The sequence below is a fragment of the Microchirus variegatus genome (assembly GCF_963457635.1).
Source record: "Microchirus variegatus genome assembly, chromosome: 9".
NCBI lineage: Eukaryota > Metazoa > Chordata > Actinopteri > Pleuronectiformes > Soleidae > Microchirus > Microchirus variegatus.
In genome coordinates this window covers 9,128,453-9,154,607 of record NC_139810.1, presented here as the reverse complement: position 1 = coordinate 9,154,607, position 26,155 = coordinate 9,128,453, and the positions used below count along the sequence as shown (strand labels likewise).

Sequence of the window (26,155 nt, the reverse complement as noted above, 5' to 3'; positions counted from 1 at the left end):
CTAGAGAAAATCACTCTGCATCTCATTGGAGAGCTGACTGACAGCCACTTCATTGAGCATTGATCCTTTCATTATCCTGGCAGTCTGCTGCGGGTTGGAGCCTGTTAGGTTTCCTCTGCTATCCTGGACTGTTTCAGGGCAGGTGCAGTGTTTGCAGATTCTGTGGTTCTCCGGTAGCCCATTAGACAAGCCTGTAGTGTTGCATTCTTCTTTGTTGTGGGACTGCCTGCAAGTTCCCTTCTGTGGGGAGCTGTGCCGACAAAGACACCCACAGAGTGTATTCCTGCATTGGGCCACATCGCGACACAGGAACTTGCGGAAGTTCGGCTTGAAAACCAGGTAGATGATCGGGTTGTAAAGAGTGGAGGACTTGGCACATATTGCTGCCAGAGCAAAAGCCATCGGCGGTACAGTTGCTGGGTTACCAAACCCTGCCCACATGGACACAACAGCATATGGACTCCAGGCTGTCAGGAAACCAATGCACACGGCCACAGAAAGCTGAAAAAAGAAGTAAAAAATAAAAGATCCATTGCATAAACACACATTAAGACATAGAATATATACAGATAGACAAAAGTATTGAGCCACACTGTTTATCATTGAGGAAGGAAGAGGAAGGTATTGGGGTTGTTTTTCTAGTGTTGGTGATTGGTAGTTGGTAACAAAATCAAAAAATCTAAATTGTAGATGAAGGCAAGTAAAAGGTACTTCAGATGAGTGAATGTGTCTTCAACTAAATTAAAAATTCCAGTTGCCTAAATCTACACTCTTGAAGATGAAAGACTGAAAGTCTTGACAGAAGTGAAATCATAATGCTTCATTTTACAAATTTGATGATTTTTTGACAATCATATTCATCCAACTTTGTGAATACAGTTTTTGTTCCCTTATGATTACGCTCCAGTGCACATGCAAAACAAGGTCCACTAAGACATGGTTGGGTGAGTTTGGGGTGGAAAAACTTAGCTGAACTGCAGAGAACCTTGACCCCAACCCCGTCAACATCATCAGTGTCTGAACTCACAAATGGTCCTATAGGTGTATGGGTAACAATTTCCATAGAGACTCCACAAGCTTATAGCTGTAGAGGGGGACTGAATCAATGTTAGATTAGATTATTTCATTCATAGGAAAAAATAAAATAATTGAAAATATAATGAATACTATTTTCTGAAGGAAGTGGAGCAGAAAGAAGAACAAATCTTATAGCATCTGCCAGGTGTTAAAATCCCTGCTCCAGTCAGCAGGGGCACTGCTGAGTATGGGCTTTAACACTCACACACTTGCAAGTCCCCACTTTTGCTTAATATCAAGCAGCGCCTGGAAATTCTCTTTGCGCTAAAGCAAAACTTGGCTGCATACGGCGCAGATTATGAACTCCCCGTGACATTCACTTCACACCAGAGAACATTCTCTCTTTTTGAGCAGTTAACTAAAGAGATCAGCTCATCTGATGCATCTTAATTGACTTTGACACAAAGGTTGAGACCACGGAGTGAAAACAATGAAAAGTGCTCAGGAGCGGTGAACGGCGCAGAAGAGACAGAAGAGAACAGTGCAGGTGCGAAAAAAGGGTCTGCACCAGATAAGGCAGATGAGGGGGCACTACCACTTTTTCATTGATGTTGATTTATTTTACTTTTAAATGTGACTATTGGGTGGCTTGTTTTAAGATTCACTGGCCAATTACTTAACTAGTATTACATTTAAGTGAAAAATGAAATATATATTTATTTTAATTTCAAAAGTGTGTCTTTTTGTAACACTCTATGGTTGGTGTTTAAATATTGTTAATAAATGTCTTACAATAACATATAATAGTCAACACATAATAGTGGCAGCGAAATTGGAGAAATCCCAGATTTTGACACAGTCTTCCAGTGGAAGGCCATTGTATTGGATAAAGTATCATTATAATGCATGTTTTACTTTATGGAGTAGAGCTATTGATTTAGATATTTTATGTGATTTGTCTATTATGACAGCCAATAACTTTTGTCTTTCAATTCTATACTTTATAGTAATCTTGGAAGCCTACCTTAACAATAAGTCCATGTGCATTGGTGATCTTGTTCTGCGGGGACATGTGCTGCTGCACAGCCTGGCGAGAGCCCCTCACAGTTAGCAAGATGAATATGTAGGAGAGGAAGATGATGGTGCACGGAACAATGTAACAGAAGAAGAAGAGGCAGATTATGTAGCTCATGGCTGCAGAGTTTTGGCTTGGTGCGTGCCAATCGATACAGCAAGCCGTGCCATATGGCTCCGGGCCGTACTGCCCCCATCCCGACAGGGGACCAACAGCAAAGACAGCAGCGTAGCACCAGACCCCTGCGACTAGGAGGCAGGCGTGGCAGTATGAAAACTTGTTACCTGAGGAATTTTAAGAGGGAGGAAGAGTTGGAGAAAGTGATTACTGACAGATAATTGATACCAGTAACAATCAATGTTTGCCTTTAACCATGGTAAATACACAGACAACATCATCGAGAGCAGAGCAACCCAACAGTTCACACAATGAGCAAACAATAGGCATCAGTTGGAGGGAAAAAAACTATTTTAACAGAAGAAGAAATCTCTGACAGAACCAGACTCAATTATGTGCAGCCATCTGCCTACCACTTGGGGTAAAAGGAAATGATGGGGGACAGTAGAGGTAGGGGACAGAAAGGACAAGAGGGGAGATGAGGTAGAGACAGAAGAAAGAGACCAGGAGCACATACAGTCAGGTCCATAAATATTGGGACATGGACACAATTGTCTTATTTTTGGCTCTACACACCACAATGGATTTGAAATGAAATGAATAAGATGTGCTTTAACTGTGCACGTTCAGCTTTAATTTGAGGGTATTTACATCCAAATCAGGTGAACAGTGTAGTAATTACAATACTTTATATATGTGTCCAGCCATGGCAAAAGCGTTCACAAGTCTACTTTGGGACATTTGGAGTTATTTACAGATTCCGAAAGCGTGATTTCTAAGCTTTCCAGCAATGTCAAACACATGTCCATCTGATCATTTTTGAAGAAGTGGCCATTTGAATGTAGGCACTCCTCAAACTCACTGGAATGTGAGATCGCCACACCCAAACTAGGAGTGATTCACAGCGATAAAACAACCTTAATTCAAACACAAAGTTTATGGTTTTAAGAACCACAATACTGTGATTTGAAGCATGTAGTGGCTTCTTCAAAACTTCAACTTGTGTAATTTTGAAAAAAACGGAAATCCCTAATTTTGAAAAAAAAAACATTTTCCTGTTTTTCTCGTTTTGTGCTCGGCCGACTTGTTCCCGCTTGGTCCGTGGCGGGTCACATATGTGCCTCACACTTTTAGGGGACCAAAAGTAATGGGACAGACTTAAAAAACTCATCAATAAAACCTTCAATGTTTAATACTTAGTTATAAATCCTTTGCAGTCAATTACAGCCTGAAGTCTGGAAGGCATAGACATCACCAAACGCTGGGTTTCATCCCTGGTGATGCTCTGTCAGACCTCTACTGCAACGATCTTCAGTTCCTGCTTGTTCTTGGGGCATTTTCCCTTCAGTTTGGTCTTCAGCAAGTGAAATGCATGCTCAATCAGATTCAGGTCAGCTGATTGACTTGGGTTAGGGCTTCGAGCTCGAGACCGGAAGGTAGCCGGTTCAATCCCCGACCAGTCCGCAGCTGAAGTGCTGTTGAGCAAGGCACCTAACCCCCTCACTGCTCCCCGAGCGCCGCTCACTGGCATGGCAGCTCACTGCGCTGGGTTACATGTTCTACACCTCACTGTGTGCTGTGTGTGTTCACTAACTCACTGCAAAATTGAATTTCCCCTTGCGGGACTTAAAGGGTTCTTAATCTTAATCTTAATTTGCCTTAAAAAACTCTTTGGTTGCTTTTGAAGTATGCTTTGGGTCATTGTCAATCTGCACTGTGAAGCGCCGTCCAATGAGTTCTGAAGCATTTGGCTGAATATGAGCAGATAATTTAGCTCGAAAACACTTCAGAATTCATCCTGCTGCTTTTGTCAGCAGTTACATCATTAATAAATACAATCGAACCAGTGTCATTGGCAACCCTACATGCCCACGCCATGACACTACCACCACCATGCTTCACTGATGAGGTGGTATGTTTTGGATCATGAGCAGTTCCTTTCCTTCTCCACACTCTTCTCTTCCCATCACTGTGGTACACGTTGATCTTGGTCTCATCTGTCCATAGGATGTTGTTCCAGAAGTGTAACAGCTTTTTTAGGTGTTGTTTGGCAAATTTGAATCTTCCTGTTCCTGTCTTCCTGTTTTTGAGGCTCACCAATGGTTTCCATCTTGTGGGGAGCCCTCTATATTCACTCTGGTGAAGTCTTCTTTTGATTGTTGACTTTGAAACACATACACCTACCTCCTGGAGAGTGTTTTTGATCTGGTCTTCCAGGTCTTTTGGTGTTGCTGAGCTCACCAGTGCATTCTTTCTTTTTAAGAATGTTCCGAACAGTTGATTTGGCCACACCTAATGTTTTGCTATTTCTCTGATGGGTTTGTTTTGATTTTTCAGCCTAATGATGGCTTGATCAGTGACAGTGACATCTCCTTGGATCTCCTATTGAGAATTTACAGCAACAGATTCCAAATGCAAATGTCACTCCTGGAATCAACTCCTGAACTTTTACCTGCTTAACTGAAGATGAAACTGGATCTGGATCTTGTAGCTTTTGTAGTTTTAATTCTAACTTTATTAATTTAATTAACTGGAGAGTTTTAACAGATTTGTTAGAACATTCTCATAGTAAGGGATTACAGTAATCTAATCTAGAAGTAACAAAAGCATGAACTAACAGGACTGAGTGTTTCCTTCATCCTTTTGATATGATATGTATCCCAATATGGAGGCTACGATATGATAAGATATATATATATATATATATATATATATATATATATATATAACCATATCCTACACAGAATTTTCAACAACCACTCTGCAACTTAGGTGATTATTTTCATATCAGTCAATTAATATTTGACCTGACATTAACACACCTGTTCACTCACAGTGAAGTGAATTATCTGGGCTTTTTCCTGCTGTTTTCTCAAATTGAGTCACTTATCCAAATATTAAAATATGAAGAAGGGAGGGGAAGCCCTGAATAATTTTGATATTTGCAGTCACGCATCTGGAGAATTTCCAGACTTTGATGGATTAATGAAGACGTATTCTGTAATGAATGTTAAAGCACAATATATCACAGATTTGTTGTTTTTCTTTGTCTTGTCAAGCACATGCTTTGACACAGCCTATATAACAGGATAACAGGTCACGTTATCAAGTTGGTAATCTTCATAATACCAGGGACTCAAATGTCAACATTATTCTGTGTGTAACAGCATGGCATGTTGACTAAAAGGTTAAAGGTATGTGAGGAAAAGATGTGAGATCTTTTCTGTACTCTCCACAATATGAGCATCAGGACCGAGTCTAGGCTCAGACAAAAATCTGCCTCTTTGCCTGTATGTCACCATTTGTCTAATGGACTATGTCTGCTGTCTGTGTCATATATTTAGTGTCCTGTAACAAAGTGCCTTGTGATTGCAATTGCACTGCAAACCCAACTGCCCCACAGGGATAATAACATTAGCTACTGCTACCATAAATGATTGTTGGGCTTGACTCGGGTTTGAACACATGGTAGTTTAAAGTTATTTTTCTGAAACATAAGAGTAACAGCATGAATGTTACTCCATTAAAAATTGTGTTTTTGAATTCCTTTATTTAAAATTAGAAAGAAATAATCCACATATAAGTGATAATAAGCAGTCTGGTCTATGGTATAAAGTGGGGTTGTTATACCTTCTATAACTAATCATTCTACAGTTGTATTCCTTAATTATACATTTGCATTAGCACATATTGAGTGTGGGTGTGTTTATGAGGTATGTCTGTTCATAGTAAAATAATTATTCTCATGTGCCAGAATGGGAGTAAGGGTCATCAACCACTAACAGTCTACTCTAGTTAATTTAGACAAGAGTGTCTTCAGTGTGGAGTCCGTAGGGACACAGGGAGCTTTATCTGAGGAAACACACAGCCTATTGAGCTAAATGTCATCCTCTATTACAGTTCATGGTTAGAGTATTAGTAGTGATAAAGGCTTGAGGAAGTCGCTGAACTGTGTGTTGTATGGTAAGGTGTGGTTATTACAGATAACGGATGTGAAGCATTCCGTCACCGATTGAACTTTCCAGCAATCTGAGCACCAGATTGGGCTCTTTTCCCTACATGGAGAACTGCAATTTCTGGGGGGGAAGCCCTCTGCAATGACTCATGACATTTTCCTCCAATGCTGCTAAGGATAGCTGAAAATCAACTGGGTCGATGCTCATCAGGAACATGTCAGTTGACTCTGGTGGCCACAGGCAAAAGGAACTGAGATGTGATCTGATAGCAGCAAACAGTTATCAGATTTACTTTGAAAAAGAAAAAGTTAAATACCCCCATATTTGCTCAGCACCAAACAGAAGAATTGGTGAAACAAATGAATCCCTTAATCCAGTATTTCCAGAACTTTCTTAATGGGAATCCACTTTTTAAAGATGGCAATTAAAAATATTGAAACACATACAGTATACACAAATCTGAACTACAAATATATTTGCTGACCCAAAAATCTCCTGCAACCAATTTGTGGGTCCTGGCCCAGAGTTTTGGAATCCATTCATCAAGTGGATTTCAGCAGGTCACAAGATCAGCATGCAGGATCAATTTCTATATTAAGCTTTGGTTCAATATCTATTAACAGTAAATGTGATGGAGCATTATCACATAATCCAATCGTTCTACTGTATGCTAATGTGGAATTGGCACATGCAGTTTTGTCCTAATTCACTCACATTCACACCCATGATCAAAGTAGAGTTAATCAAGATAACCAAATTCCAATTTACATTGGACTGAGGTTAGGGTTAACCTATGCACACACAAGAAGAAAATGTCCAGTCTACCAGGGATTTGAACCAGTGGAATATTGTGCCGTTAAAGTTGTGTTCCATTTGCAGTCAGAACTCAGAATTTCCTGAAAAGGGAACATAGATACTCGGGCTATCTGAGCTATATTACTATAATACATTTGTTTTTTGTCTCAGTGATTCTCCTGTGTCTATCTACTCTGACTTCCTGGATTTCTGACTCAACGTTGTTCTGGTTCAGGTCGCCACGTCTTCTGCCTCATGAGAGCTATGGACTTCTCTTCTTCACCCAAAAGCTACGGATTGCTACCGCTTCACTCAGCTCCCTGTCCTGTCCTTTCTACAAGCAGTGAGTTTGCTCCATTCTGGATCTCCTCCCGAACACTGACTCTTGTCCTGAGCTCTAGCCCTTCCTGGTTCAGCTGCATCGGCGTCCTCTCTGAGCCCCAATTCCAGCTACCCACTTATCATTATATATATTTCTGTTAAACGTTAATAAATATTGTTTATAAATCTGCTCTGCCTCCTCTGCATTTTTGGGTCCAAACTATTAGTAAAACGCTCTTTTAACAGAGAGCGTAACAATGTTGACTGTAAAAATTACAACCACTACCATATATTATGGGAGACTGACTGTCAGTGAAATCTGTTTAAGCTCAGTAGCTCCTCAAAGGCCTCAATTTTAACAGCCAATACCACTTAACATCAGGACAGATGGCCAACATTGATCCTGAACTGCAAGACAATTTTCTTTCACTGTGAGGCCATTCTGCAGCTCCCCTCTCCATTCCGTGTTATTGATGTTCCGCCTTCTTCTACTTTAGCTAAGCACAGAGCAATATTCATGTGAGGTGGAAAGAGGAAGAGGCACTCTTGTCTGTTCAGTGCATGTTAAACTTTTTATCTTCTACACTTACATCTGTTCCTGCAACAATCAGGAATCTGTAGATTTTAAGTTTCTGTATGTGTTGTTTGGCTTTTATTTTGCAGTATAAATATTCAGACTTTTTACAAAGTTTGCACACAACAATTGGTGATAGTGAATCTGACCGTCCCGAGTTCAGTTGAAGATGTTTCACCGCTTAGTCAAGAGGCTTCTTTAATTCTGATAAACTGGTGGTAAAAACCATTTGGCAATACACCTCACCACATCAAAAATTCCCAGGACTTTGCAATCAAAGCACATTGCATTCCCACCACAGAAGCAGTGAAGATGACAAGGAAATGGCTCATTGAAGACACCTCCCTCTCTGAAAGGACCAACCTCACTCCAGACCAGACCTGCTCCTTGCTTGACCTCTGCCTGGCCACCACCTTGTTCCAAAACAACAAAGTTTTTTTTTAAGCAGAAAAATGGGTTCTGACTAACGTGGGCCTTCATCAAATCCTCCAAAAAGAAAACTGATGAAGAAAAAATACAGAAATAAACCGAACAAAACTGTTATTCCATATATTGCTGGAGTCTCATAGAAACGTTTCGGCTACTCACGTAATCCCGTTTCTCTGATAACCAAGTGAGGGCCAGCTCACAACTCTTACAAGCGCCCTATAGCCGCCATTCTCAAGCGTATTTCTTTCACCCCACCTAAGCAAGTAGGCCAGTGTTATGAGATACCTCACTCAGTTATCAGAGGTGGCCATACCCCTGGTGGAGTGGGCCCGAAGCCTCTCCGGGGACTGAAACCCACAAACCCACTAAATTAGTGATAGCTACTGTTCCCTCACTCTGAACAGAGTCGGAGTGATGAGACTAAGCGGGGGAAACACATACAGCAGCACGTTTGGTCATGGGTGCACAGTGGTGAGTTCCGGTCTTAACGGTCTGTCATATGACAGACGTGTTGTAATTGCAGCTTCCATGATCGGTTACGCCAGATTACGTTTCCCATAGTGAGATACCGAGGGAGGTTTAAAAGAGAACTCAGGAGGGATCTCAAGGTTCTCAACAATCCCTGTACATTTGAAACCCCCACAACAGCTTAAGACACAAACTGGTTCATCCTAAGGACAAAATCCCCAGAGCAATGTGGTTTATGCAGTGTAATGTATTGAGGAATGTCCTGACCTCTACATTGCAGAAACCAAACAGCCACCGCATAAAGGCATGTCACAGCACATCTGGACAGGATTCAGTTGTCCACCTTCATCTGAAGTATAAGGGACAATCTTTTGAGGATTGGAACCAGAGTAGGGATGGGAATCTTCATCATAAGAGCGATGCGATACACATCTCGATACACTGCTAACAATTCGATACATTAATGATTCTTGAAATTACCAGCGATACGATACGATACTCCCACCTATTGCGATACAGTACGATTTAATTTTAACACAATGCGATGCAGTGTGATATGATGTGATACGATGTGATGCAGAAGAAAATTACGGAATACATAGTAATTCTCAAGTTATGACACAGCTAAGACACTTAAAGCATTAAAGCTGGCTGTGAATTTTACTTTGAAACATGGGAAATACAACAGAGATCAGAGAGAGCTTAATTTTGCTGAGACACACTGCTTTGAAGCGATGGATTGTTCACAGGTATCTCTGGAAATGATACAAGTATAACCTTTAACAAAAATCTGAAGAGATAACAGTTATGTATGAGCCGAAATGTGTACCCTTTGCGACCAGTAGATGGCATTAAGCAACTAATGCATACGTTGTTGGGTTCTTGTTTACAATAAAAGAAGCACTGAAGAAGTGAATGAATGTGTCTGCGTAGCTCTGTGTGTTGTGTTAAAGTGTTTACATCTCGACGGGGATTAGGAAACATTCAAGTCATGTCGCCGCTTCAGGTGAGGAGTTAAGTTTGTTGTGCTACCGGTGTATTTAACAGCAACACGGCACAATTTACATATCGCATTTGATTAATCCAGCTCTCCACCACGCTTGTAAAAGCCGAAACTTTTCCACATACTTGACTTGACGCCAACCAGCGAGTTTATCACGTCAGATTGTTCCTCCATGTCTCTACCAGCTCTGACCTGACTCGCCACCTCGGGCTGCGGAGAGAACTCAAACCATAAATATACCAATTTTTATAGTTTATATTCGTTTATAATAAGAGATATTATTCGGTTTATATCGATGCAGATGTTTTAGATACGATACATCTCGAGTTCATTGAGATTTTGATTTCGATGCAGACGTTTGCCATCGATGCAACCGCATCGTATATGTTCATATATCGATTTACTGATGCAAATCGGTGAATCTTCCCAACCCTAAACAAGAGCCTCCCTGCATGGAGTTTGCATGTTCTCCTCGTGTGTGGGTTTTCTCCAGGTTCTCCGGCTTCCTCCCAAAGTCCAAAAACATGCAAAATGGGGATTAAAGGGACACTGTGTAGTATTTTTGGGTTTATATTACCCAAAATCCACTTTTTTATACATATTATGTGCTCCTGCATTGTCTAGTCGCTGTATAATAGTTTTTGTTTCATTTTCGTAGTGTTTCAAAAAGTAATGTAAAATAACATGGTCGCGGTTGCATTGCCACTGTTAGCAGCGAGACGCCATGTTTCTACTGGAGCCTGTATAGACAAATGCGAAAGAACAAATCAAGCGTCGCTTTACTTGTAGCGGAAGTCCCGCCTCCACTCTCTCCGCTTCGTCTGCTACGGCCGCGGTAGCTCGCCCTCTCCCTCGCCTCACGAACCTCATCTGCTGACACGGAGAAAGACGTCGAGGTCGACATTTGACCGGCTGAGGATACCGTAGCGCTCAGGGAAGGGAGGGGGTAAGCAGAGCAGCAGTTCTTTGTTGTAAATTTCAACAAAGAACAACAAGAACAAATTTCCTCTAGATGGCACTATAAACTACTTACTTCACCTTTAAGTAAATTCGGCGCTCTAAATTGACCATAGATTGACTGTGATTACACCCTGCGATGCACTGGTAAACTGTCCAGAGTGTGACCCCGCCTAGAAAATGGATAGATGGATGGAAACACGTCTCCTTGAGCAGTGTCCACTCATGTTTCTGGATGGGTGTTTTTATTTCCAGCTATAACCCTGTATTGAAACAAACTAACAAATATTTTATTAAGGCCTTAAACATTTGTTGCATATGATATAAATAATGAGATTGTAATAAATGATAACAATACATAAAGACCCAATAAAATATCTTAAAATTTGCAGCTGTAGCGTGATGCAACACAAAAGCCGTCCTGTTTGCCAGAGCTCAGTATCTACTCCATTACTGTGTCTTTACACCATTTAATATGTTGTGATATATTATTATGTAATGTTTCTGATGGAGTTTCTGTGGAGGTTATGCCTCTTCAAAACCTGTGGGGAGTCTTACTTATATATGGGCAAGATGCTTATAAAAGGGCGCACTCTGGGATTCTGCAGTGCAGCGTGTATTTCATTGGAGTGAGGAATATTCATTATTGCAAAGGTCAACTGTGCGTTGATTAATTGAAGTGCTGCCATTTTTGAAAATGTGCAGATATAGAGGGTGTTTAAATTAATTACGACGCATGAGTTATCGCTGATTGGTGCTCTGAATAACACAATTTTCTGAGAAAGTCAAGATGATTAAAATCGAATGAGGGTTTAACAAGGCCCTTGAAAACTGAAATGAACATATCACCGATAAAACAAAAAGAGCTCATCAAATCAATATGGACCATAACTCAACATAGATCTGGATTATAGACCCAGTCTTGCAAATAAATCTTCAGTGGATTAATTGGCAAAAACATTAATTATGCTCATTAGTAATTTGCTGCATGAGCAGTTTGCATTCACGACAAAGTGAAGCAGCATCAAAGCAGCAGAGCGATAACGTTGCTGCAGTGAGCAAAGTACATTACAGTATAGTGCCAACTCACACATAGTACAGGTGAACATAAATGTTAACTTTCAGGCTGTATTTTTGAGCTTTGCAGTAAGTGCAGTATTTCAGGGCGGACATTTTACAGAGGTAAAATCAGTATAGGGAAGTGAGGGAGTGAGACGTCTAGCACTATAATATACTGTATCACTAATTAGCTGACCCCATTCATCCCTTTGAACAACATCAGAATTAATCTGTATGACGATGCTGAAATCTTCACCATTTGGCAGCAAATCAAGTCCACAGGAACATTTGCATAAATACAGTGTGCGTGGAATTCATGTTTCAGTTTGAGGCTGAAACACCACGAATAAGAAACTATTTGTATTAGACATTCTTTAAGAATAGTGAGTAACTTTTACATTGATTGTCAAATGAGCTCACACAATGTTGACTGTGTCTGGTCTGTCCATGTTTCTCAGTATAATGGTGACATAGTGAGTGTTTCCTGGTTCCATGCTGCACACAGGAAATTATTAATTTTAGGTCAAGACAGATGGAGGAAACAACACAATTGTGCTGGGCTGATGTGACTGCAAACAGGTTAGAGCATGACTGGGTGTGATGTGCAAAACAAGAATCAAACCGAACAATTCCAAACTGTAGATCAGTTAAATGGACTAAGCATGTGAAGACCGATATTGTGTGACTTATATTTATGACTTTTGACATAATGTGACGCCGTAGATATATTTTTCTTGTTCTATTACGCATACATCATGATATATCATGAATTAAATAGTCTTGTAGTGAAAAGAGTATCTCTTCATGAACACAATTTATAACTACTTTTTGGTGCTACAGAAATGGCCACCCGAGCCATGTCGGTCTGATATCTTTCAGAAGAACACAAAATTATTCAGTGTTGAATTTGAAACTAAAAAATTTTGCTTTTATTTATTTATTCAGCACCTCTATGTGCCGTCTCCCACTGTTCACTGCATGTGCGACTCCCAGCAGAGTAAGGTAGAAAGCGAGATGCCCCACTCCATATAGAATTAAAATGAATGAGTAATTTTTACACCCACAACAACATAGTGATAATGAATGTGTCCTCTGAATTTAACCCATTCTTATTACACACCAGTACTGGGCAACACTTGTCTGCGCTCGGGGAGCAAAGGGAGATTGGGTGCCTTGCTCTGAGGCACAGCCACCCTTGGCCTGTCCCGGGATTGAACCATCGAGCTTCAGGTTCAGGTCCATAGTGTACAAAAAGCTGTGTGATGACGTAACCAACATTTCAGTCCTGTCTGTGGATTTAAAGTGCGCAGTGAACTCTTAAAGCTTAAAACTGGCACTGTGAACAAAGTCAAGTGATGTCCAGAGCTCCATATACTGATTAGAAGAGTCCCTAAATCTCAATATCAATATAACAATAACAATTACCATATTACCAGCAATACAACTGAAGTTTATGAATCATACTGAGATGAAAAATTACATTACATACATTTAATTGTGTGTTATACCTCATTTTTGTGAAATCAATCTTAAATATCTGAAAATTGTTGCTTTATTTATTGAAATGGATCATGGATTTAAATCACTTCTTTTAGATAACCAGTGTTAAAACATGCCAGAGTGTCACAAACGAAAATGATGTTGCCCAATCCAGGTTATTAACTGTTGACTGCAAACATTTTGAATGTATTCATATACTGAAAATGGCAAAAAAGCAGTAACGCAGTAAAATGACAACAACCAGACTGACATATCCTTGACATATTGTGTATTTATCCTTCTGTTTTCCTTCTACTCAGCTCTGATGACAGATGGCTATAATGAACACAGCTCACCTTAAACTCCTCTGGATTATAAAACATTACTCCTTCTCCTCGACGTTACCGATAATGAATAGCAGCTATATAATACTTTGGGGAACAAAAAAGACTCAGGCAAGCGTAATTATGATCCAAGCACTGTTATGACTGTGCTAATAATGCTGTGTTAGTCTTCATAGAGTGTTTACTCCTGGTAAATTCCATCAGAATGTTTCATTAGCAATAAACCTGTATCCTCAAACTTTAACCCAATGGGCTGGTTGCAAGGAAGATGCTGAGATGATGATGAATTTTACTCCCAGAACAGAAAAGGCCATATCATGAATTGCAACCACAATAACACAGGACACATCATGTCCACTCATCCATCTTCTGAACCGATGCTATTATTATTCGGGTTCAAGCACTGAGGTGTGTGTTATAACTTTGCAAATCCTGTTCCGATCTAAACAAAACTTCCTTGGAATGATGATACTCCAGCCCTGAAGACGTCTATTTGAAAATATTAAATATCAAAAACAGTGCCCCCTGGTGATGGCATACACTGTGACATTTGGTATTTGAATTTTGTCCTAGACTTTTCGTGCGATCACCTTTAAATTTGGTGAGGTCGCTGTGGACCAGTTGAGGATCTAAAGTTATTGAAATATATATATATATTTTTAAATGTCACATGGCGCATGAGAAAGGAGAGAAAGGGGGTGACGAAGTTTGGTGACGATACAGATTGTTCACATCAGACAACTAAACTCTTATAACTTCGCAATGGAAAGTCCGATCCAAGGCAAACTTGCTATGGTTGAGGATGGGTAGTTAGACGACTATGAAAAAACAGTCAAGATTGAAATAACTTTGCGAATCCTGTTCCGATCTGAACCAGACTTCCATAGAATGATGAGAGTCCAGCCCTGAAGACGTCTATATGAAAATATTAAATTTCAAATACAGCGCCCCTGGTTGCTCGAGATAACATTACGTTTCACAGTTTTCCATGCTGCTCTAACAGGGATTGTTGTATCCACCCAAAACTGCATATGTGAAACCACAGACCCACACTGAACATGTGTGCAAATGATGACCTCCCAAGAGGAAGTGGAATGCACTAAACCGGAAGTAAAACATTACTGTGCCTCCACAGCCCAACATGCACAGGGACAGCACTGATAACTACTAGTACCGCACACAGTGAATGAACGAGAGACGAGCTCAAGGCTCCGTGTGCCCACGACGACACGTGCGGGCCCCCATGCTCGAACCCGTTCAGAACCACTTGCTGTACTAGCTATTGTTATCATTATTATTATTATTATTATTATTATTATTATTATTATTATTATTATTATTAATAATAATAATATTATCATTATTAATAGTAGTAGTATTAACCTCTCTGTACTTGCTCTCTGGGTCCAGATCCAGTTGCAAGGCTACTATTATTGGTAATAGTACATTACATTATGATTGAAATTGATATCAGGTTACAGCAGCAATAAACAGCACACTTTTTAGTTCACAGCGTTAACAGTAACAGTATGAATGTAGCCAGAAAAATGACTTTCTGGTCTGTGGGGTTTTTAAATGTAATAGCATATGGGGAATAAATTACACAAGGCCTTGAAAAGATCTCCTCATTTGCATTTTCTGTTCTTTAACGAGGTTAAATTTAACCATGGATGTTATCTTTACTGAGGCATTGTAAAAGGCCATTTATGTGTTGACCTTGAGGCTTTAATATGTATCGTTTCAGAACCAAGGTTTTTAGCTTAGAGGGCAAGAAATAGAATTCTCAACAGTGAGATGACCAATACCGCTGGTTAAGCAGCTCCCTAGTAATTCAGCAGTAATTAATTAATTAATATTGGTGCGATTTTCAATGAATTCTCCTCATTAAAATTATTTGTAGTAGCACTGTGCTGATGGTAGTTTCACATGCAGTACTGAATATATCTTACCATAGTTTGGGCAGCAAACCTTGAGCCAGCAGACACAGGAGAGCACAGTGAGATTGGTCAGACTGCACAGGCCAAACAGGACACCACAGAATGCATAGAAAATACAGGCGGTCTCATTTAACACCCACCTGAACAGAGGGAGAGAAAGAAGAGAGTGCATTTTGTTATTCACTTGTTTTCCTCATATTATTTAGTAGTCATACCCATACCCATTCTTCCTCTGAATGATGTTCCTTCCTCTTAAACATGGGTAACATTTCACATTAAAATTAGTGGGTTTACCTAAGATTTGAACATTGACAACATTATTGGTCTTGATTTGGGCCAATAAGCTAACCATAGCCACCCCATGGTGCCAGAACTTCCAACTTGATGATTCTACCATACTGGAAAATGGTTGAAGCTGTCATTCAAACCAGGCTGACACGTGCAATCGCAGTTCCAATCACTTCAGTGGCGAAAGGCTTGTTTGGAAAGAGAAATGGGTCTGGTGGTTACTTGTTTCGAGATGAAATGTTACCAGGGTGGCGGTGAGAACCACAGCTTCCACAGAAATGGGTTCACATGACCTCTAATCATCAATTCTTGGAAATGTGGTTCCAAGTTGTTGACGGTCAGCCTCCTCCTCTGGGGATAACTCTGCTGGCAAAGCTGTGTTCTGATGATCAATGCTGGCCTCCTTGTTAGCCCCTGTCAAGAAAGGCTTAAGATGCAATCACGTTTTTTGCACCCGCTTTGTATTTTCCTTTAAATTTCACGAGATCAACAAACAAACAAACAAACAAACATAGTCACAAGGCTTTTGGCTGAACTTTGGTGTAACTATATCACTCAGCAAATCTCCAATCATTCCCTTATGGTGTTAACTTTGTTTGTCTTTATGTTCAAAACACATATATTCATTTTTGTGGCCCCCCCACACTCTAACCCCGGATTTCCACTGGACGCGTTACAGCCGCGGAAAGTCAGCGGCGCGGTTCTGCTTCGTCCTCTGCCCAGCATCAATCCCCACCGGACGCGTTACGGCAGCGGCGCGGTACCTTGGGAGCCAGCGGTATTCACGGAAGATCGCGTGATAATCTTGAACTGACGCGAGTTCGCGAGATCCAGCGATTGACTGTGTATAAAGGAAACAACAACAACACAGCTTCTTTTCATTCTCCGACGTGGAAGAACTGTTGATCTGGTGTCATAAATTATTTTTGTTTCTCCACTTCAACAAACAGTCTCTCGTCGTACATTATGACTCTCCGAGACGTTCTGATTAATTGACTGTTGACCTGGCAGCACCGGTCACGACGTAATGTTGATGTGAAGTTGTGACAGGCTGTATGACCTGCCTATTGTGTTTTATTTTGAAAGGGGGGCGGAAATGTTTTACTTTGAGTCTGTGTCGCTTTTCCTGTCTGGTGTGAACTGCTCTGTTGGAATTTACGAGGTTCAGCAGCGGCAACGGCAAAAATAGAACTGCTACCTATCGATATCGCTGCGGCGCGGCGAGCCGCTGACGTTCCGCGGCTGTAACGCGTCCAGTGGAAATCCAGGGTTAGAAATAAAAGTGCTTAGTAGAACCATATACAGTTCTTCGGCTTGTCCTCATAGGAGAAACCTTTTTATAAAGGTTCCACCTGGAACCCTTATGGAGGGTTCCACCAGGAACCCTTTAAAAAAAAACCTTTATTCAGGAAAGGGGTTTTAAAGGGTTCTCTGGATCAAAATGATTCTTACTGGAACCAATAGTGTTACTAAGAACCCTTGAAATACCCTTTCTTTGGGAAAGAGTTTATTAGAAGCAAATAGTTCCAGGTAGAACAGCCCTTGTAGAAGTACACTTTTCGAAACCTTATTCTAAGAGTGTATGATGGGAAATTCATATCACATTTAATCATGTATGGGGCCCTAAGGTGGGGCACGAGGTGTCTGATCTGCTTATATCCCCCATTCAAACTCAATATCACATGAGCAAATTTAATAAAATTGAATACAAAGTCAGATTAAATTAAAAAAAAAAAATATTGAGCACTGTTTCAATTTATAGAAAGAGAGGTTCACAAAACAAATATATGTCTTATAGCTATGCTAATAAGATAAGATAAGAAGTCCTTTATTCGTCCCGCAGTGGGGAAATTTACAGTGTTACAGCAGCAAGACAGTAAGGATAAGGATAATAAATAATAAACATGCATTACCAAAAAGAAATAGAATATATAAAGTACAATATATAAAGATATTAACACTGACTATAAAAATAGGTTTAAAAGTAGAATGTACATTACAACCGGTCTGCAGAATATACACAGTATGCACATGGTATTTATAGTGTAAGGAAACAAGGCTGAGCTATTAAATAAGGATAATAAATAAGGATAAGGATATTGCACTGATGAGAAAACTACAGTATAAAAAATTTGACAGTATGAAAAATGACAATATATTGCACTTCAAAAAAAATTTACATTATGAAAAAATATATACAGTATATTACACCAATGAGAGTTAACAGTATATTGCACATGGAGAGTGGAGTGTGTGTGTGTGTGTGTGTGTGTGTGTGTGTGTGGGGTCTACTTAGAGCAGTACTTGTTGTACAGTCTAACAGCTGCAGGGAGGAACGACCTGCGATAACGCTCCTTCAGACATTTTGGATGTTTTAGTCTGTGACTGAAGGAGCTGCCCAGTGCTACGATGGTGTTCTGCAGGGGGTGGGAGAGGTTGTCCATCAGAGATGATAGCTTGGTAGCCATTCTCCTCTCTCCCACCACCTCCACTGGTTCCAGGGGACATCCAAGGACAGAGCTGGCTTTCTTAATCAGCCTGTCCAGCCTCTTCCTGTCTGCGGCTGTGATGCCACTGCCCCAGCAGACCACTGCGTAAAAAATGGCTGATGCCACTACTGAGTCGTAGAAGGTCTTCAGGAGTTCTCCCTGAACTCCAAAAGACCTTAGTTTCCTCAACAGGTAGAGTCTGCTCTGACCCTTCCTGTAGAGCGCAGCAGCATGATCAGACCAGTCCAGTTTATTGTTAAGGTGAACACCCAGGTATTTGTAAGATGTCACCATCTCTATGTCCTTTTCCTGGATGCACACCGGCGATGGAGGAGAGTGTCGTCTTCTGCGGAAATCCACCACCAGCTCCTTAGTTTTCCCCGCGTTGAGCTGGAGGCGGTTCCGCAGGGACCAGTCCACAAAATCCTGAACAAGTTCTCTGTACTCTCTGTCGTCATCGTCTGTGATGAGGCCGACAATGGCAGAGTCGTCAGAGAACTTCTGCAGGTGACAGGAGGGGGAGCTGTAGGAGAAGTCTGCAGTGTACAGGGTGAAGAGGAACGGAGCCAGAACTGTTCCCTGTGGGGCCCCTGTACTGCAGACAGCCATGTCCGACACACAATCCCGAGTCCTCACATACTGGGGTCGATCAGTCAAATAATCCACAATCCAGGATGTGAGGTGAGGATCAACTCCTGCATGCTCCAGCTTGTCCTTCAGAAATGCTGGCTGGATGGTGTTGAAAGCACTGGAGAAATCAAAAAACATGATCCTCACAGTGCTCCCCGACTTCTCCAGGTGAGAAAGAGCTCTGTCCTGCAGGTAGATGACAGCGTCATCCACCCCGATGCTGGGCTGGTAGGCGAACTGCAGTGGGTCCATCGCTGGTCTCACCACAGGGCGCAGATGAGACAGCACCAGACGCTCCAGGATCTTCATCAGGTGGGATGTTAGTGCCACCGGCCTGTAACTGTTAAAGTCTTTGGGGTGCGGTGTTTTTGGCACTGGTACCACACAGGACGTCTTCCATAAGTGTGGTACTCTCCCCAGTTTCAGGCTCATGTTGAAGATGGTCCCCATTATCCCACACAGCTGAACTGCACAGGATTTGAGGAGCCTGGAGCTGATGCCATCAGGACCTGCAGCCTTCTTCGCCTTGATCTTTTTGAGCTCTTTTCTCACCTGGTTAGGTGTGAAGGACAGATTGGAGCAGGGGGGTTGTGTGATGTTGAACGAGCTTGGAGATGAAGGGAGGGGGGTGGAGGTCGGGCAGTTTACTGGTGATCCAGATGAAAGAGGTTCCAGCAGGGCTGTCGGGGGAGAAGTGGGGGCCTGATCAAACCTATTGAAGAATAAGTTCAAGTCGTTAGCCCACCTCTGGTCCCCTACAGTCTGGGAGTCCAGCTTGTTGTGGCCGGAGATGGTTTTCAGGCCTCTCCAGACTCCACTGACATCTCTCTGCTGCAGCTGCTCCTCCATCTTCTTCCTGTAGCTGTCCTTCCCCTCCCTGATCTTTCTCCTCAGCTCCCTCTGAACAGTCTTCAGCTCCTCCTTGTTTCCTGACCTAAAAACTCTCTTTTTCTCCTTAAGGAGAGCCTTTATGTCAGGGTTAATCCAGGGTTTGTTGTTAGAGAAACATCGTACTGTCCTGGTGGGTACAGTGCTCTCAACACAGAAGTTAATGTAGTCCGTAATTGTGTTTGTGAGACTGTCGATGTCCTCCCCATGTCCCTCACAAAGTTCGTCCCACACAGTAGACTCAAAACAGTCCATCAGAGCCTCATCGGTCTCCTCAGACCATACTTTCACTGTGCGGGTCACAGCTGGCTGCCTGTGTACCAGAGGTTTGTACACAGGAAGGAGATGAACCAGGTTGTGATCAGATCTTCCGAGGGGGGGGAGAGGGGTTGATTTATATGCCTCCTTGGTGTTGGCATAGAAAAGGTCCAGTATTTTATTGTCTCTGGTGTGGCAGGTGACATACTGAGTGAGTGTGGGCAGAGAGGTGGAAGGAGAGGCATGATTAAAATCCCCAGAGATCAGGAGGAGAGCCTGTGGATGCTGTGTCTGCAGCCTGCTCACCACTGAGTGCAGGACGTCACAGGCTGCATTAGCGTTAGCAGAGGGGGGAACGTACGCAGCTATCGCGATAACATGCGAGAATTCCCGCGGCAGATAGTTCGGTCTCATGCTAACGGCTAACAGTTCCAAGTCCTTGCAGCAGTGTTGCTCTTTAATAGTGATGTGCCCAGAGTTACACCATCTATCATTCACAAACACTGCCAGTCCTCCTCCTTTCCTCTTTCCACTCTCTTTCGTCCTGTCCGCGCGAATCAGCTGGAATCCGTCCAGCGCGGTGTCCGTGTCCGGGGCAGCAGCGGTGAGCCACGTCTCGGTGAACAGCATGATGCTGCAGTGCCGGTAATCCCTCTCGTGCCGGGTCAGCGCCGCTAACTCGTCCATTTTATTAGGGAGAGATCTTACATTTCCCATAATAATGGACGGGAGAACAGGTCTGTAACGTCTCCTTCCAGCACGACGTTGGACTCCAGCGCGACACCCCCGTTTTCTCCTCCTGAGCCCACGGGGAATATCGGGTCGCTCCTCCGGCAGCACAGCTGTGCAGCGCAGCGCTAACAGCTGATCCCTACTGTAAACAATGGAGCCGTGACTCCACACGGGATCCCCCGACACGGTTGAAAAGTGTAAAAAACTCACCAACAGGGCCACAACAAGCATGGTGTACTTGGTGCCCATGGTGACAGTGCTTAAACAAAAAGACACACTTAAAAGAAGTTGGAAAAAGTAGGAAAAAACATAGTTTGAAGAGAAAAAGGCTAGAAAATAGCGAGAGCTGCTGCAACAGGCGACCACACGGGAGGCGCCATCTTGGAAATGGCCAGAAGATAAATGAATATCTTTGCATTGGATCATAAATAATGCAGAGATTCAGAGAGAAAGGGAACACATCTTGTCTTTATTGTTTCTATAATCTCAATAAGTGGGACATTTAACAGCTGCCTTGTCATCATACTTCAATCTGTACTACAATCTGACAGAGACAACTAGAAGGGACCACCCTGTAGGACAGGTGAGACTATCATTTATGCACTTCCTTTTCAATCACCGACACAATAGTAATTGATTTGACAGATTTTATTTTCAATCTCTGACTTGCTTTCACATGGTCTTGAAGACAATATACACTCTGACCCAGAGGTGAGAGGTTCACCACCCCTGCAGTAGATGAAACAGGAGATTCATTCCCATGGCTTCTCTTGTGTTCATTGCTCACTCCAGTGAGCAGTGATGCATTCTGAAGCAATCATGGCACATGACAGCATATGCTACAGGGATTAGAGGAGCCAGCACGGAAAGTCAGTGGTTGAAATGGAAAAAAATATTATTGCGATGTTTTTAATGCTACATTTTTGCCTGCATTACTGTTTACATGCACTTATCTGCACCCAGGGACCAATGGGCGATGGTACCTTGCTCAGGGGCAACCCAGCCATTTACTTGTCCTGGGATTTGAACTTGTGACCCTCTGGTTACAAGCCCAAATCCCTTCCACTTCATCATGGACTGCCCATATTAATGTCACCTGAATGTCCACTCAGCTTCTTTAACATTTATACTGAGTTTATGCCCCCAAATATTACTGTTTTGGTTTATGGCATCATTTTTGACCAATGCATAAAACATTGATTGTTACAGAACCATTGTTTCCCAAACCCTATTAATTGCCGACTTTTGCATGATTGTAACTGTTCGAAGTCTCTCCATGTCCCTCTATTCTTTAAAACACGCCAAATCAATGACAAATCAAGGTCACTCAGAAGGCACAGACCTGTGCCAAGGATGCAAACACTTGCACCTGAAAGTTTTGCATTTGGTCCACTGGATCCAGAAAACTTTATGCTTACCTGCTTATAGTTATTGTCAAATTCTGCCTGATCTGTTAACATGTTGATCAGGTATACAGTGCATATCTGAACTTGTCAAATGGGAGTTACAATTCTTTATTGTATTTGTATTTTTATTTCTTTTTACAGTTTTGCCAATTAAAAGAGAAAATCTACCCATGTGTCATCATCAGTCGGTATATTCTTACGAGATTTTATGGGAACATGCTTGGGTGATCACCACAAAAAAATCAGACAGAGCTCTTAAAAAACTGTACACAGGAAGACAAACTAACAAACTTACAGGTAAACCCACCCAATGAAAACATAACCTCCTTAGAGAAGGTAAAAATGAGGATGGTGGGAACTTGAATGGTCACTCACATGTGAGCGAAGGCTGAAGGAATAGCCACTGGGAACAGGCTAACGGTCATGCCCAGGTCACTGATGGCGAGATTAACCACAAAGAACTCTGCTGGCTTCAGGGAGGATTTCTTTCTATAGGCCACAAACAGCAGGATCCCATTTCCTAGCACTGACAGGACACCTGGAGTGAAAGAAGAGTGACAGGATATTCTGTATATAAGTATGGGAGTGCACATCTGACCTGCTTTAAAATTGTCTTGAAGACAATATACAGTCTGACCCAGAGGTCAGAGGTTCCTTTCAGTTAAAAGGTAAAAAGAAAATACTTACCAAAGATTGTGTAGAGAGTTCCCATGAGAAAGTCATTGTCTTTGGATATGTTGGATACCATCAGAAACGTTTCTGAGGCATTTCCCATCTAATACAGAAATAGAAAAAGAGACAAGGGGAAAGAAAAGGTTACAAAAATGTTTTATTTATGTTTTTGACTCCAGGCAATAAAAAAAATAATAAGAAGAAGATCCAAAAACAAGTTATACGTTTACATCCTGGCAACTAAGAACAACTTCACAGAATAACTAAAGTTCACCAATGGATACAAAGCCCTGAAATTATAGGTAATAATCAACACAATTTAGCTTTATTTTCTCAGCAACATCAACACTGTTTTGATGTTGACCATTGAACCAGATGCCTCTTAAGTCTCCACTAAACCTAGCACGTTTAAATGAAGACAGATGTATGTGGTCTGGCCTCTCATAAACCCTCCCGATGTATTGCCAAGTTTCTCTTCTCAAACACTATCTCAAATTAAAAAGATGTAGTACATAGTATGATCTAGAAATTTGATAAAAAAGGTACACCGAAAAGGTAGGTATACTCTTAAAAGTAATAACAGTGTGTTCTGCCTTCAGCCCTTCAGGTAATAAGAAAAATAAGCCTCAGAATGGGTCTTTGTTGTGACCTTTGGAACCAATAAAAGGCAACTTTCAGAAAAACCTGAGGTTTCCTGGAAGCTAATAGGTTAAAAGTAAATCAGATTCTGAAGCACCTCTGGAGCCATAGGGACTTCAGTATGGGTGTTATGTGTGTTCTCTTATGTATGTTCTCCCTCATCGAAATATATGCAAACGGCATTTGGTAAGACAAGAAAGAAACAAAATCAAAACACAATCAGCAAGTATTCACATGGAACAAACCATAACAATTTTTTTATTTATCATTTTGAAAAAGTTTTCCCAAAACACAGCATTGTTTCAGGAAATGTCTTCATCCACAGGATAAAACAGTGACTATTATTTGGCTGGAAATGAAAGGAAACTTCATGAAGACGGTAACTTGCAACACATACATTTGCGTTATGTCAGGCACATGTGAACCCATAGTTGTACATATTTTAAAGTTGACATAGAATGTTCCTGTGTCACATATAACTCACATATTATGTGAGTTACGGAGGTTTACTTACAAACATTAACTTGTTTTTATGGTCAAAAACCTACTAGTTGCTGCAAACGAGTCAATCAAAATCTCTCCTCACAGAGACGTGAGCCGTGCTGTTTCAGACTGAGTTTGATGCTGAAGATGTTTAGCACCGTATGAAGTGTCTAGTGCTGGTTTCTTCAGCAGTAACAGAATGAGGAGTTGACGCAGCTCCTCCTCCTGCTCTGGAGCTGCTGTTCAGAGGAGTGGTGACACCTGCTATAGTGACGTCACTAGCAAGCACTTTTCAGATCTGCTTCGGAGAGCTCAGAAAAACAATAAAACCCTGCATTCTCAGCAGTGGCTGAACTGTTTGTTATGAAACTTTAGGGCTTCATAAACGAGGTAATGACGCAGATACACACTCAAAAGCAGCGGTAGCCTCTTCTTCCCTGACCCTCTTTTTAGAGTCCCTGCTCTAAAATGACATGCCCAAACTAAATAGAGTAAATCTCTGCAGTTACAAGCTCTATATGGACTATCTAAATACATAAAGATAACACTTGTGAGATTCCACCAGAGGTGTAAGTTTCACTGTAGATTCCACTGTCAGAGTAAATGCACATGGAACACACCATAAATTAAGGATTTTTTTCTCTCGCCAAAAAATATATTGCATTTTAAAGCAAATATCACCTTTTAAATATGCAGTAGGAGCTTAAAAACACATGGAGGTCATGTAACAACGTGGACATGAGTTGTGCAAAGTCTGATGATGCTGAAGTGAAGCAGAGTAAAATGACAGAGGTTTTAGTAAAGCGATGTCTAGGCGTTCTCTCTTTTGGCACAGATTGGCACCATCTGTGCCATTTGAGATTTCTTAGGTACCAAATTATTAAAACCCATTTCATTTTATTTACATGTCACTATTGGTCTAAAAAGAACATGTTTAAAAAAAAAAATGCAGCGCCATATCTCTGACTTTCCTTGGTCAATTTGGGTGATTGACAGCTCGTTTTAAACCTCTAAACTGGTAGAATCAGACCTCCAAATGCATGTAAATCACTTTATTAGCGACTCAAAAGGACATAGATACATATGATTCCCATTTGCCCTTCTCTAATCAGAACAATCTAATGTCGCTCTGTAATGATCAGTCAGACCGGGAATAGTCCCAAAAGCATGCTGGAAAGTGTTGTTCTTGTAGTTCATCATTAGAAGTGGTTTTGTTCCGATGGAAATAAGTTGTTTTGATAAACAGCAAAGGTAAGACAATGCTTGTATTTCTTGAAAGTTAGTTGTTGTTTTGCTCTTATTTTGGGGCTGGATCCGTGAATCATGATCGTAGAGTGATAAAAATGGTAACGCTGGAATCTGTGGATTCTCCACTGTCCAGTCGACACGTGATTTTTTTGTTTACATAATCATGCTGACACTCCGGTGCCGCTTTTCAATGTGTGCGCTGTTTTTTTTCCACTCCTGCTGGTTTGATCCATCTGTGTTTTAACTGTGTTTCGTGAAAATATTATATGAGCTTTTAGCTGAGTTTCCGACCTTTCTGTGGGTATGCAGCATAGCCTTGCCCCCCTTACTTTTGTGTTTTAAAAACTTTACTTGTAAAAACATCCGCAACTATGTCCACAAGCTTTTCAAAGTAGTGAAACAAACAATAAATTGACCAAAAGTCAATAAGTGTAAATATAATCTTTGGCCCCGACTCACTTAGCTACGGCCCTGCATCAAACGTGCAGTACGCTGTTCACAGTCTGGCTCAAACACAGCGAGTCTGCAGCGATGTCCCAATTTAACTTAAAGTTACATTTATAATGAATGTAATCTCAGGTTATATATAACAGCGCGGCCATTAATTAAATGTGAAAGATTAAGATTCCCTTAAAGTGGGGAAATTCCAATTACTGCAACCGTGAATAAGTGAACACACACACAGCACACAGTGAGGTGAAGTACAAACTAACCCGGAGCAGTGAGCTGCCTGCATTCAGCAACGCTCGGGGAGCAGTGAGGGTGTTAGGTGCCTTGCTCAGGGGCACTTCAGCCGCGGACTGGTCGGGGATCGAACCGGCTACCTTGCTAAGCCCTAACCACTAGGCCACAGCTGCCCCTAAAATCACTTGCTCGTGATTTTTAAGAGCT

The 26,155-nt window shown here is 41.5% G+C and overlaps 1 protein-coding gene across 1 annotated transcript; it reads right to left on the bottom strand.

Moving 5' to 3' along the window:
• opn7b (opsin 7, group member b) lies at positions 1-22,997 on the bottom strand (the record flags this gene model as incomplete). The annotated part of the gene is made up of 5 exons (XM_083894874.1): positions 1-501; positions 2,042-2,376; positions 15,544-15,671; positions 22,598-22,760; positions 22,910-22,997. The coding sequence occupies 5 exons, from the start codon at positions 22,995-22,997 to the stop codon at positions 1-3; spliced, it is 1,215 nt and encodes a 404-aa protein (XP_083751000.1).
• Between the last annotated feature and the right edge of the window lie 3,158 nt (positions 22,998-26,155).